Here is a 12,730-nt window from a genome sequence, read left to right on the forward strand (position 1 = left end):
TTTTACTTACCTGCTCTCTGTGAATAATTTCATGTTCTGCATGTTTCTGCATTTTAGTTGGATCACATGACTTTGTTGGTCACACCAACAAAAATGAAAACAAAAAAAGTAGCATTCTCAAGTAATTCTATATGAATTGCATTTTGTACGTACTTTTGAATACATGGTACATTAGGACAAAAAAAAGTGTCATATCACTGACCACTAAATCATGTTTCAATGCCTCTAACAAAATCCTTCAATTACCGTTTTATTTGTGTCTTCTTGCAGATGACCCAGGAACAGTGCCCTCATAGGAACAATGTCCAGAGTACTGAAAAACCGCAACTGTATAAAGTGGGGATCTACGGCTGGCGGAAACGTTGCCTTTACTTCTTTGTCCTCCTCCTCATGATCCTCATAGTGGTCAACCTCGCTCTCACCATCTGGATCCTCAAAGTTATGAACTTCACTATAGTAAGTTCAGTCTTTTACTCTGGGCTTCATTACCTGCACTGGGCATCGATTCTTTGAACGACTTAGATAGAATTGGCGGATCGCTATGATGGAGAGCCGTTATTTCTGTTTACTTGTGTGTATTTTCTGAGCTTCAGCCAGGCTGCTTTCATTTGCCTCTCAGTGGTCGATCTGTTAAGGTTTTCGCACGTAGAGTCAGTTCTCTGAGGCCAACTGCCTTCCCTCCCTTCATGTGTTTACTGATCTTTTCAACTTTCTCCTACTGTGCTTTGGGTCCTGATTAATTGGATGTACAGCAGGGCCCGATCAAAGGAGGGGCCCGAGGGCAGAACTGTCACAGGGCCCCAAACCCACCCAGCGACTCAACGCCCTCTGTAAACAAACTCTCCTAACTTTCATGTAACATTTGTACGGTTATTTATTACTTTGTAGGATTTATATCCTTCCATGATTGGTACTGGGGGATGAAGAGGAACTGGAAATCTGTTGCTGTCTGTTCATGTTTGCTAATTACAAATATTTGGACTGGAAAACAATTTACATAAGATTGTTGTGGAAGTACACCATTTTATTGTAATAATTATTTTTTATGTGCGTACATAAAATGAGCTGGAATGTGGAGTGTGAATGTGGAGTGTGAATGATTCGAGCTTTGTGACATGGTGCATTATCCTGCTGGAAGTAGCCATCAGAGGATGGGTACATGGTGGCCCTAAAGGGATGGACATGGTCAGAAACAATGCTCAGGTAGGCCGTGGCATTTAAACGATGCCCAATTGGCGCTAGGGGCCTAAAGTGTGCCAAGAAAACATTCCCCACACCATTACACCACAACCACCAGCCTGCACAGTGGTAACAAGGCATGATGGACCCATGTTCTCATTCTGTTTACGCCAAATTCTGACTCTGACCATCTGAATGTCTCAACAGAAATCGAGACTCATCAGACCAGGCAACATTTTTCCAGTCTTCAACTGTCCAATTTTGGTGAGCTCTTGCAAATTGTAGCCTCTTTTTCCTATTTGTAGTGGAGATGAGTGGTACCCGGTGGGGTCTTCTGCCGTTGTAGCCCATCCACCTCAAGGTTGTGCGTGTTGTGGCTTCACAAATGCTTTGCTGCATACCTCGGTTGTAACGAGTGATTATTTCAGTCAAAGTTGCTCTTCTATCAGCTTGAAAGCCACGTTTCTAGTATCTGTAAAACTGCATTTTTCCATCTTAAAAATATATCTAAAATACGCCATATGCTCTCATTGGGAAATGCGGAACAATTAGTCCATGCGTTCATGACCTCAACGCTAGATTATTGTAATGCTCTACTGGGTGGTTGCCCTGCACGCTTAATAAACAAACTACAGCTAGTTCAAAACGCCGCAGCTCGAGTTCTTACCAGAACCAGGAAATATGACCATATTAGCCCGGTTCTGTCAACACTGCATTGGCTCCCTATTAAACATCGTATAAATTTTAAAATATTGTTGATTACCTACAAAGCACTAAATGGTTTAGCTCCGCAGTACTTGAGCGAGCTCTTAACGCATTATACTCCTTCACGTCTATTGCGATCTCAAAATTCCGGCCAGTTGATAATACCTAGAATATCTAAATCGACTGCAGGCGGGAGATCCTTTTCCTATTTAGCACCAAAACTTTGGAATAGTCTTCCTACCATTGTCCGGGAAGCAGACACACTCTGTCAGTTCAAAGCTAGACTAAAAACACATCTCTTTGACCTAGCATACACATAATACATTATAGACTTCTATAAATTCAATGTTAGGCTGCATAGATTAGGTCAGCCGGAACTGGGAACACTTCCCTTAAATCTTGATGTACTCGCTACATCATAAGAAGAATGGCATCTACGCTAATATTAGTGTCTTTGTTTATCCCGAGGTTTTCCCGCAGCCTGCCGGATCCAGGCCGTGTCCAGATCTGACGAGGGAGCTTTGCCTGGACTCGATGACAATGCAGTGCTGAAGTATCCACTATCCTCTCCCTATGGAGGATCCCTTTCCCACTCTACAGATAAAGCGTTGTGAATTCCGGCTCGCGTACCCCGAAGTGATAAAATAAAACAAATTCTGTATCAAAATTTATAGGCAAGAAAAGTAGTTTGTTTAGGCTGCGTTGTATGAATTACAAACCTGCGCACATATTTTAAAAAGCACATAACTATAGAATTCTGAATGAGCATGTGAACGCCGTCAGCGTTAATCACAGGTTCGCGTTTAAAGTCTGATCATTTCGACGGAGGTGAATCAATCAAAGTTAACTTTAGCTGGAAGTAACATTATTCAAGAACCGCTATAACGCCAAAAACAATCTGTTACCTTAAATTATACGTTTATCTCTGTAAAGCTGCTTTGAAACAATCCATTGTTAAAAGCGCTATATAAATGAAGATGACTTGACTTGACTTGACTTGAATCAGTCGGCCCATTCTCCTCTGACCTCTAGCATCTACAAGGCATTTTCCCCCACAGGACTGCCGCATACTGGATGTTTTTCCCTTTTCACACCATTGTTTGTAAATCCTAGAAATGGTTGTGCGTGAAAATCCCAGTAACTGAGCAGATTGTGAAATACTCAGACCGGCCCGTCTGGCACCAACAACCATGCCACGCTCAAAATGGCTTAAATCACCTTTCTTTCCCATTCTGACATTCAGTTTGGAGTTCAGGAGATTGTCTTGACCAGGACCACACCCCTAAATGCATTGAAGCAACAGCCATGTGATTGGTTGATTAGATAATTGCATTAATGAGAAATTGAACAGGTGTTCCTAATAATCCATTAGGTGAGTGTATATGTTATGTTTGCAACAGAGCTCTCTATCAAAGAAGTTTTTTCCTCTTGCCTGCCTCAACATTCCTCCTCTGCTCTTTTGTTGTGATGGTATATTTCACTGACGGGTGATATTGTATACTTGTTGAGCATCGATGATAATTAAATTCCACCTCACAAAGAATGTTAATGACTTAATTTTAGTTAACCGTCCCATCCGGGACGCAGTCTGATTGATTCCGTCATATTAAACAAAATGTTGACTCGAATTAAACCCCTTCATTTAGATGTTACCACAGGAAGCATATATTTAGGTTACCTGACAAAACATTTTCACTGTGCATGCCCGGGGCCTGATCCCTAACTGTGACTAAAATGATTTTGCAATGCAGATTTATGCAGATGAAATGTGATGTTTACGTGGGGTGATACGTTCAACTCATGCTTCTCGTTTTCGTCAAGATTCTTAGCCTTCCTGTGAAAGGAGTGTTAAACTGGAGTAAGACGGTGTGAAGGGCATTGGGCTCTCAAGGGACCTGTGGAGATCAGGTCTGTGAAGAGTGAAGAGTGCAGATGTAGATGAGCAGCTGGATGTTTTGCTGATTTATGTCACCTCAGATTGCAGGATGCCCGATGTGTCAGGGCTGGAACGGAATTAAATATTTAGTGTCCTCAGATGCCAAAGGACGGTGCGTATCAGTGTTGACATCACGGGAGAATGCCTTAGAAATTGAGATTGCACGTCTCTTTCCACACAAGATTCATTCTCTAGACAAAATGTAATTAGCATTATATCATTTTAATTTGATTAATATAGTACCATGCAGAAGTCTTAATGTCTTCATTTCATAGCTATTTGGCAGTGAATGCCCATTTCAGGACTAATGAGGCATGTTTTACATCTCGGAGGTGATTTTATAATATTTTTTTACACGTCTCTGCGCTCAGTCAATGCTGAGATTTCAGCTTGGTCTCCACAGTGTTCAAGTGGTGAAGTGTACACATACATTTTTATGTTTGGATAGACACTTTTCACTGTATTAAAACAGCACTTAACACGTAACCCATTTTACACATGAATGTTAGAGACGTACAAATCTTTAGGTCTATTCTCAAATCTCTTGTAGTACTATTCCTGTTTTTTTACTGTGTTTTTAATCAAATAAAAGCAGCCTTAGTGAGCATAAAAGACGTATTTTTACAACCACACCGATACTAATACGATTATATTGGCTTTTTCAGACCTAGGGCTGTTTGAACAGCATTGTTCTATGCATCCCATGGGTTCAGTTATCAGAGTATGAGAAGACTCTAATGGGGGGTGGGAGGGTTGGACTCTAACATGCATTAAACAAAAAGAAAAGCAATTGCATCTTCACATTTCTTTTGAGGCAAAAAAAAACAAAAAAAAAAAAACAATTAGGCTACAGGATTTCAGAGTGTTCCTCATAGATCCTCTGATTCTGGCAGCTCTATTTATATCAATAGAACTGCTAGCTTGTGCTGCCTGCTCTCATTCAAGCGCCGCCTCGTTGACACCCTCCAAAGCTATTATGGAAATGTGTGTCATGACTAACTCTGCCATTTTGTAACGGCCCCACCAACAGCCTGTCACAAGGGTTTTCTGCGAGGCACGGGTCAACCGTGAACATGAATCAGTGAGCTCTAGAGAACTCGCACACTCACATTGCAGCCATCTTGGCCTGCGGCTGATACTCACACCAGAATTAATTGAACTCTTGGGGGGAAACAGTAAGTGTCAGTTCAAAAGCTGGTGTGGAGAGTCTCTAAATGACCAAGTGATGATGTGATGATGTCCCTGTCCTCTCCCTGGAGGCCTGCCCTCCAATGTCAGTACTTTGAGCTTTGAGTACGGGAAGAAAGTTTTGCCGTATCGAGTGTTCAGTCAGACATGCCTGTTTCAGTAAAGCCATGTATCATTTCACTGCCACATGCATGTTTCTGCTTGAACTCAGTGTGATCTGTTTTTTGAATCATTCAGATGGCTTATGATCCGATTGAAAAGAACTCAAAAGAACAAAACTTTCTGAATTACCATATTGATTCGAAAGATCCTGGTATAGTCTGTGCTTATTTTAAGCAGCTTAGTGATATCATATTTGTATTCATTTGATTCAGTTTAGTGAATAATCATTTTCGAAAAACAGCATCAATGTACAAATGACACTTTAGAACACTCTTTTTCTGAGAATCAAAAATATACAGTGTACAGCCCGATTAACCAACAAATGACACTTAGCCGTGCAATGTGACCAGTGTAGTCTGATTTATGAACGAATCACTGTTATGTGCTGGTTCTTTTTGGTCAATAAAAACATGCAACATGACCAGAGTAGTCTGATTCATGAACAAATGACTTAATGAGTCGGTTCTTTTTAGTGAATCAAAAACATTCAGTGTGACCAGAGTAGTCAATGTAGTCTGAATCATGAACGAATCACTGTTATGAGCCGGTCCTTTTTACTAAATCAAAAACACGCAGTGTGACCAGTGCAGTCTCATTCATGAAAAAATGACTGTAATGAGCCAGTTCCTTTTAGTTAATTAAAAACATGCACTGCGACTAGTGATTCATTATGGAACAACTGTTATGAGACGTTCTTTTTAGTAAAAAAAAAAAAAAGGAAAATAGCAGCATTTTCTTAGCAATATGCTATTTACACTAAGTGAAAAAAGAGATTATATTTACACTATGTAAAAATAGCATTTTCTTTGCAATACGTGTAGCTATGCTATACTTTTTGCAGATGAAAGATACTATTTGCACCCTGTAAATTAAACTGTATGCAAAAGAGTGTATTATTATATTTATTAAATGGATGCCTCCTTATGGGACAATAAAGCCCTCCAGACACCTACACCTAACAGATAAACACTTTATTAATGAACAGACGTTAGACACTTTATTTCCAAACATCAGTGGGCGGAGTTAGAGGAAAAAAAGCGGGCTATTTGTAGACACTCCTTAAAAGGCATACCAAAATAAATCAGAATCTAAATCAACAGCTTGTGAATTGCACTCAAATTGAATCTAGCCCTAATTTCAAATGAAAAGTGAGAACTTTTGTACTTCCCTTGCATTTGTCCTCCTGTTCCTGTATGGCACTGCACTCTGTATTTTTCTCCCAGTATAAAGCTAACGTAAGCTGGAAAAGAATGGCTCCAACACAATAAAAAGTGAACACATCCAACATGCTGTGCCAAAGCCACAGGCTTTTCCAGGGCCCACGAGGATAAAAACATAATTTGCTAAACCTGACACATTAAGCAATGGCGTACTTGGGTTAATAGAATGCAGCACCATTTTCAACCTGCCGACAAACATGAGCTGCCACTGTGGCACCTCAACGCCATCCATAAACTGAAAATAACACTGAGGCTGTAGCTTCTGCACATTCACAACCTCTAAAGCCCTCCCCTACAGGGCTAGATAAGAAGTGCACACACATCTCATAAAGCTCTTTTTACAGTGCAGTCATCAATGCGGTAGTTCAAAATTGCTCATGTGCTGCCTTTACATATACTGTAAACTCTCAGGACACAGCAGTTGAACATTTAATAGCTCTTACAAATCACTAATTAGCTTTATGCAAGCAGATATTATCTTTTTAAAGCTTATTTAGCAGGATTCATATGGTATAGGTCACCTGAAGCCAAAAAAAAAAAGAAATGCCCTGCCCTGCCCTGTATTAATGAATAAAAATGAATGTAGTGGAAACGGCAGTACAAAACCCTGATATACTGATATAAGAAAATAACTAAAGAGCAGAGCCTCTAGTGAAGATCTGATTGCTAAATGGGCGTTTTGGGCTCATACACTCTTAAAAATAAAGCTTCTTTATTGATATTTATGGTTACATGGAACCTTTCCATTCCACAAAAGGTTCTTTATAGTGGAACAAAGGGTTATTGATTATTGAAATGCTCTTTACAAGAACTGTTCATTGAAAGGTTCTTTGGGAAACCAAACATGGTTCTTCTATGGCATCACTGCATCACTGTTTTTAAGAGTACAAGGCAGCGTGAAGCTAGATGGACCAACCTTTTTGGTCTTAACCCTCTGGGGTCCTTCATTTCAGAGTCACACTCAGGGATTAATATTTATATATTTATTTTTTAAAAATCATCATTTTCTTTTTACTTGTTTTTTATAATATTTTTTCTTTTCTTTTTTGGTGTTTTGAGATAATTTAAAAAATAAAAATGATTTATAATTAATATTAATCCAATAATTATGACCCATTTTTTCCCCATTGAATATAATATAAATATATATATATATATATTTTTTTTTAAAGCTTTATTTCATTTTAGAGTCAAGCCTAGGCCTCATGAAAGCAATTTTTGAAATGAGATGGATGCCATCTGGTGGACAAACTGAGCATTTTAAAAATTCAAAACCCATATGTAATCTGAATTTATTAGTCTGTATGTGTATAAAAGTGTGTTTGTGTGTGTGTGTGTGTGTGTGTGTGTGCGTGTGTGTGTGTGTGTGTGTGTGTGTGGATGTGTCTGTTTTGCACTCTTGATGTTTTATAGATTCACCCCTTCACTGTTGTGTGCTTTTTTTCTGGATCGTGGCTGATTTGTAGATTGTACGCACAAAAAAACTCTGTATTTTCACATTTTTGCCAATTTCCCATTCATTTCCTATGCGGGTCCATTTGGACCCGAAGGTCCTGAGTGTGACTATTTTTTTTACAACCACTTAGACTATTCAAATCCTGTCCCCAATTTTTTTGGATGTTCATATACCAAGTACCAATAAAGTCACCAAATTTCGGACCATTCCGATAAAGCTATGATTAAAAAATATATATATATATTTAAATGCTTCGGGTCCATTTGGGCCGAAGGACCCCAGAGGGTTAAGCTGGCAGTGGATTAGAAAAGACAGCAATGTCCCAATTTGGACAGACCGGGGAGGGTGAAATAGAGACCACTGACAGAATTATGTCAGCCAGTAGCACTCGAGGTTATTTGATAATTCACAAAAGGATATCAATTTTTTAATCGTCCATCATAAACCACTACTCTGGCACTATATGCACACTGGAGTAATTCTGTTCTGTCTCTCCTTATCTATTGTTAAGTTTTGGATGAAGCAGAGGAGGAAGCAGGATCCAAGTCCAGAAGTCTTTTATTAAATAAACTCAAAACTTCACAAATACAAGCGCAGACTCGGGCAAGGAATAACCACCATAGTGCAACGATAAGCACTGACTAAACACAGGGCTTAAATACACAGACAGTCAAGCTTAATAAGATAACAAGGGGGCTTGGCTAATAAGAAACACCTGGGAAAACTAATCAACATTAAACATATCAAGGGACTGCAAAACATGGAACAAGACTGGGGAACACAGGTTGAAATCAACATCACATCTGTAAAGGTCTCATTAAATCAAAATGAGTGTTTTATGGCTTTTAGTCCATGTAGCTTTAAAGGCATATGCTTGTGTACATCTAAAACCTGACAAAAATAATTTTTACAGAAATATGCATTTACACGTACAGTCTTTGTCTTCCTGGAAAACAGATCACAGTGTATTTTGCAAAAAGATTCAGTTAAATGATGATATTAACTAGTATTTTTTAGTGTAAATGCATATTATGTTGTTTTTGAATGTGTTTTATATTAAGTAGCTGAATCACAGCTCAACTGGGACAACTGCAATTACAGTAAACTTCCTTATAAATCAAATGTAATAGAAAAATCATAATATCAGCAATGTGCTACATATTCATCTAAATTTGTAAGAGCAAACACTATTGTTTTAAAGTTTGAGGTCAGTAGTTTTTGAAAGTTTGCTCACCACGGCTATTTGATAAAACAAAAATACAGTTAAAACAGTAATATTATGTTATGTGATAGAATTTAAAACAACTGTTTTCTATTTTAATAGAAAAGCTTTTCAGCAGACATTACTCCAGTTTCAGTGACACATAAGCCTTCAGAAATAATTCTAATATGCTGATAAAAAAAAACAATATTCTCAATGTTGACATCGGTTACTTTTTCAAATAAGTATGTAATGCAAGTGATTTTGCATTTATTTCACTTTTGGTGTGAAAGGGCCTAATAAAATGTTTTGTTTTAAACCCCATGTGAGAAAAAGAAATGCAAAAGTGACAGAACACTACTTTCCATAAAAAGTAACTAAGTAAAGCAGTTAGTTTATTTTTTAGGGAATAACGCAATATTGTAATGCATTACTTTTAAAAGTAACTTTCCCCAACACTGCATATTACTACATCATATCATGTCTTTGATGAACTTTGGAACATAATAATACAAAGATATATATATTATTTATGGCAGTTTTAATACAATTGGTTAATTTGCATTTGTAAACACAATTTAATATGTCAGTGCTTCCAGGGTGTGTTAAAATCATGTGTCCACTGCCCTAGAGGAAGTTGCATAAGATATTAGTTTTATAAGCAGAAGAAAGTGCAGCACTTTCAATAGAGTCTGATTGGTTTTTGTCCATTTTGTTTGCCTGAAAGAGAAAAGGACAGATTGAGAGATAGAGAAATAGCATACAAAACAATACTTCTTTCGAGAAGCTTGTTGACTTTATTCGGAATGAATGGGTCCGATTTGCATCTAAAGAGCTCAGGCGCCACATTGCTGGATTTAGTGCTTTTTCATTCAGAGCAGTTTCATTCATTTTTTCGCAGTATCGCCGCCAATGGTTTTCGAAGAAAAGATCCCACTCAGCAGCAGCAGCATGAAAAGGTCAGGCGTGGGAGCAAAAGGGAAATGTTACAGATTTTACTCCCCTGACAAAAGTAATTAATTGTTTGGGAGCTAAATGGAAATGAGGAGGTTGAACAACCCAGTGTAGCATTCGAGTTTCAGAACGACGGTTATGGGTGGAATGTCAAGGGTGTTTGTCATAATGGCAGAGCAGATGCATTGCAAATGAACAATCCTCAGGGAGACTATCAGATGGCTTACAACATCTGTTTACATATGACAATTGTTTAATTTCGGACACTTTACCAAATTAACGTTCATGTCCAGGTACACATTTCTGTAAATTGCAATTGCAGAGAGTTTGAAAAGTTTGTTTACTCATCAAATAACTCGGATTACAAAATGTATGCTCTCTTCTTTTCTAAAACAAATGCAAAGTAATTCATTTAACCTGAGAAGAACAGGGAGATTAGAGTTTCTCTGATATTGAAACTCTGTAGACAATGGAAGGTATAGGGTCCATTAGTGTTGGCAGGACATTTCATGAATGTCTTCTTACATTACACACTGTAATAGGCTGCTAGTGGCTTGTTAAGTAGCTTTTGAGATTTAAGAGAACAAGGAAAATATTAGATAGATTATTGAACAGCACTCCACTTTTAATGGCAGCTGTTTGAATCCTTTTTCACATACTAGAATTCCATGTCATTCAGTGTTAAATTTATTGTGCCAAACCACGGAACAACGGAAATTTTGTCATCATTTGCACACCCTCAAGTCATTAAAAACTTGACTTTCTTTTGTTAACACAAAAATATACATTTTTAATAATAAACTGGTTCATTTTCACCATGCAAAGGTATGACAACTGAAGCTTTCAAATTTCAAAAAGAATGTAAAAGCACAATAAAGATGTTATAACAGTAGTCCACATTACTTGTGTTTACATTGTGTTTTGAAGCCATACGACTTGAGAACCAAATCATTTGTGATCAAATTTTCCAGACCTGAATCATTTTGAACTGAATCAAATACAATATATATATATACAGTATACACTGTATATATATAAATAATAGTTGTATCTTGTTTTTAAAACATTTTTACTGGAAAACAGGCCAAATGCTAATTAAGAATATATTTTTTGGGGGCAAGGCTGGACAAGGCAGAACACAATGGGGAGCACACAAAGCAGGTATCACGATGCACAATAGACAACAATCTGCAACAGGACTGAGAACACAGGGAGAATAACTAGGGAAGGAAAACAGGAGGGAAACAAAGTAGGTGGGGCAAATTAACCAATAATCAGAGAACAAGAAGGGCAGGGTTAAGACAATAGACAGGAGAGTATGGCACATAGAAACAAACATGACAAGCCATGTGCTCACACCAAACAACACAAAAGGCTCGTTTGAGATGCACCTAGCCTGAAATTTAGGGGCTATTTACATGACACGGGTTTCAACTAAAAATGTGCAACTTTTTTTATGCGCTTTGGCCATTCGTTTACCCCAACGGCGTTTTGGGTGCCTGAAAACGCAAACTTTTGAAAATGGGTTTCAAAGTGCACGTTTTTGAAAAAGGTCTCCGTGTAAACAACAGAAACGCGAATATCTGAAGGCGATGACGTCATGCACATGCGCAGAGGTGGGAGTAAGTCACTAAATGCAAGTCTCAAGTCAAGTCCAAGTCTTAACATTGCAAGTCAAAGTCAAGTCAAGTCATTCTGTTGTAAGGGTCAAGTCAAGTCGCAACTTAGTCATCAAGTCATACCAAGTCGCACACAGGCTAGTTTTACACATTTTTTAACTCTGGGACTTTTATTACTTATTTAGACACAGAGGGCTGATGGGTTACAAAAATAAATAAATTAACTTGTGTGTAATAAATAAAATATCATTAAGAAGCACTTTAAATGCTCTAAAATAAAAATAAATTCAATGAACACAAGTAAACAAGAATTAATAAAACTTTTCCCATCTTGTAGAAAAAAAACAACTAAAAAGATATTGCATTCTAAATTAGTATGCCAAAGTTTGTATGTTCTTACTCTAAATATGCAGGTGATTTGATCCCATAACACAAAATATTATATGGAAATTTTAAGAAAACAAATCTAATATTTAAATGATTTAAACCCGACTATTTTTTAATACGTGGGTCGTTATAACTGACGTTCTCAACTACTTTCTATATTACTTTCTACCGCCCGCAACATTTATGTTTTGTCCCGCTCCAGCCCACAAAAAGACTTTTTTCTGTACCTCCAAATACTTTCAAGTTAGCCTACGTGTCGCCACCATACACATCAGCATAAATGCTCCTGATAAATAATTTGTTATTAAAGCATTAACACACAAACCACTGTTATAACATAAAAGCAAGCAGCTCCTGCGTCCATGGTTTGGCATGACTGTGTGCAAAGTGCGCTCCCTTAATAATTCCTAAAAAGCTGACATCAGTTCATCGCGATCTCACACATCTCTGTTAATATCAATGAAGCTTTCATAATATATACACTTTGTTTGTTATAATTAGAGGATTTGCCAGCATACAGAATTGAGCACTGAACAAAAAGTCCGTTTTGAGCGGTGAGGGAAGTCTATCGTAAATGCTTCTGATTGGCCATTGCGTTCCTAGAAATCAACACACATGTCTGTGATTGGCTACATCGCTCAACGCTGCAAACATGTTATAAATAGACACTCTGGCCTGTAAATCGTTTCTATTTTGTTTTAGTTGTTCTTATTGCTTTTATGC

The 12,730-nt window shown here is 37.8% G+C and overlaps 1 protein-coding gene across 2 annotated transcripts in view; it reads left to right on the top strand.

Moving 5' to 3' along the window:
• sgcd (sarcoglycan, delta (dystrophin-associated glycoprotein)) overlaps positions 1-12,730 on the top strand; it is a 215,553-nt gene that overhangs the window by 103,748 nt on the left and 99,075 nt on the right. For both annotated transcript variants that reach the window (XM_056262310.1, XM_056262309.1), the window contains exon 2: positions 271-456. In XM_056262310.1, coding sequence (XP_056118285.1) covers positions 271-456 — 186 coding nt within the window. The remainder of the gene's footprint in view (positions 1-270; positions 457-12,730) is intronic.

This window comes from Rhinichthys klamathensis, unplaced genomic scaffold (genome assembly GCF_029890125.1).
Source record: "Rhinichthys klamathensis goyatoka isolate OS25496 unplaced genomic scaffold, OSU_Roscu_1.1 h1tg000191l_1, whole genome shotgun sequence".
Taxonomy (NCBI): domain Eukaryota; kingdom Metazoa; phylum Chordata; class Actinopteri; order Cypriniformes; family Leuciscidae; genus Rhinichthys; species Rhinichthys klamathensis.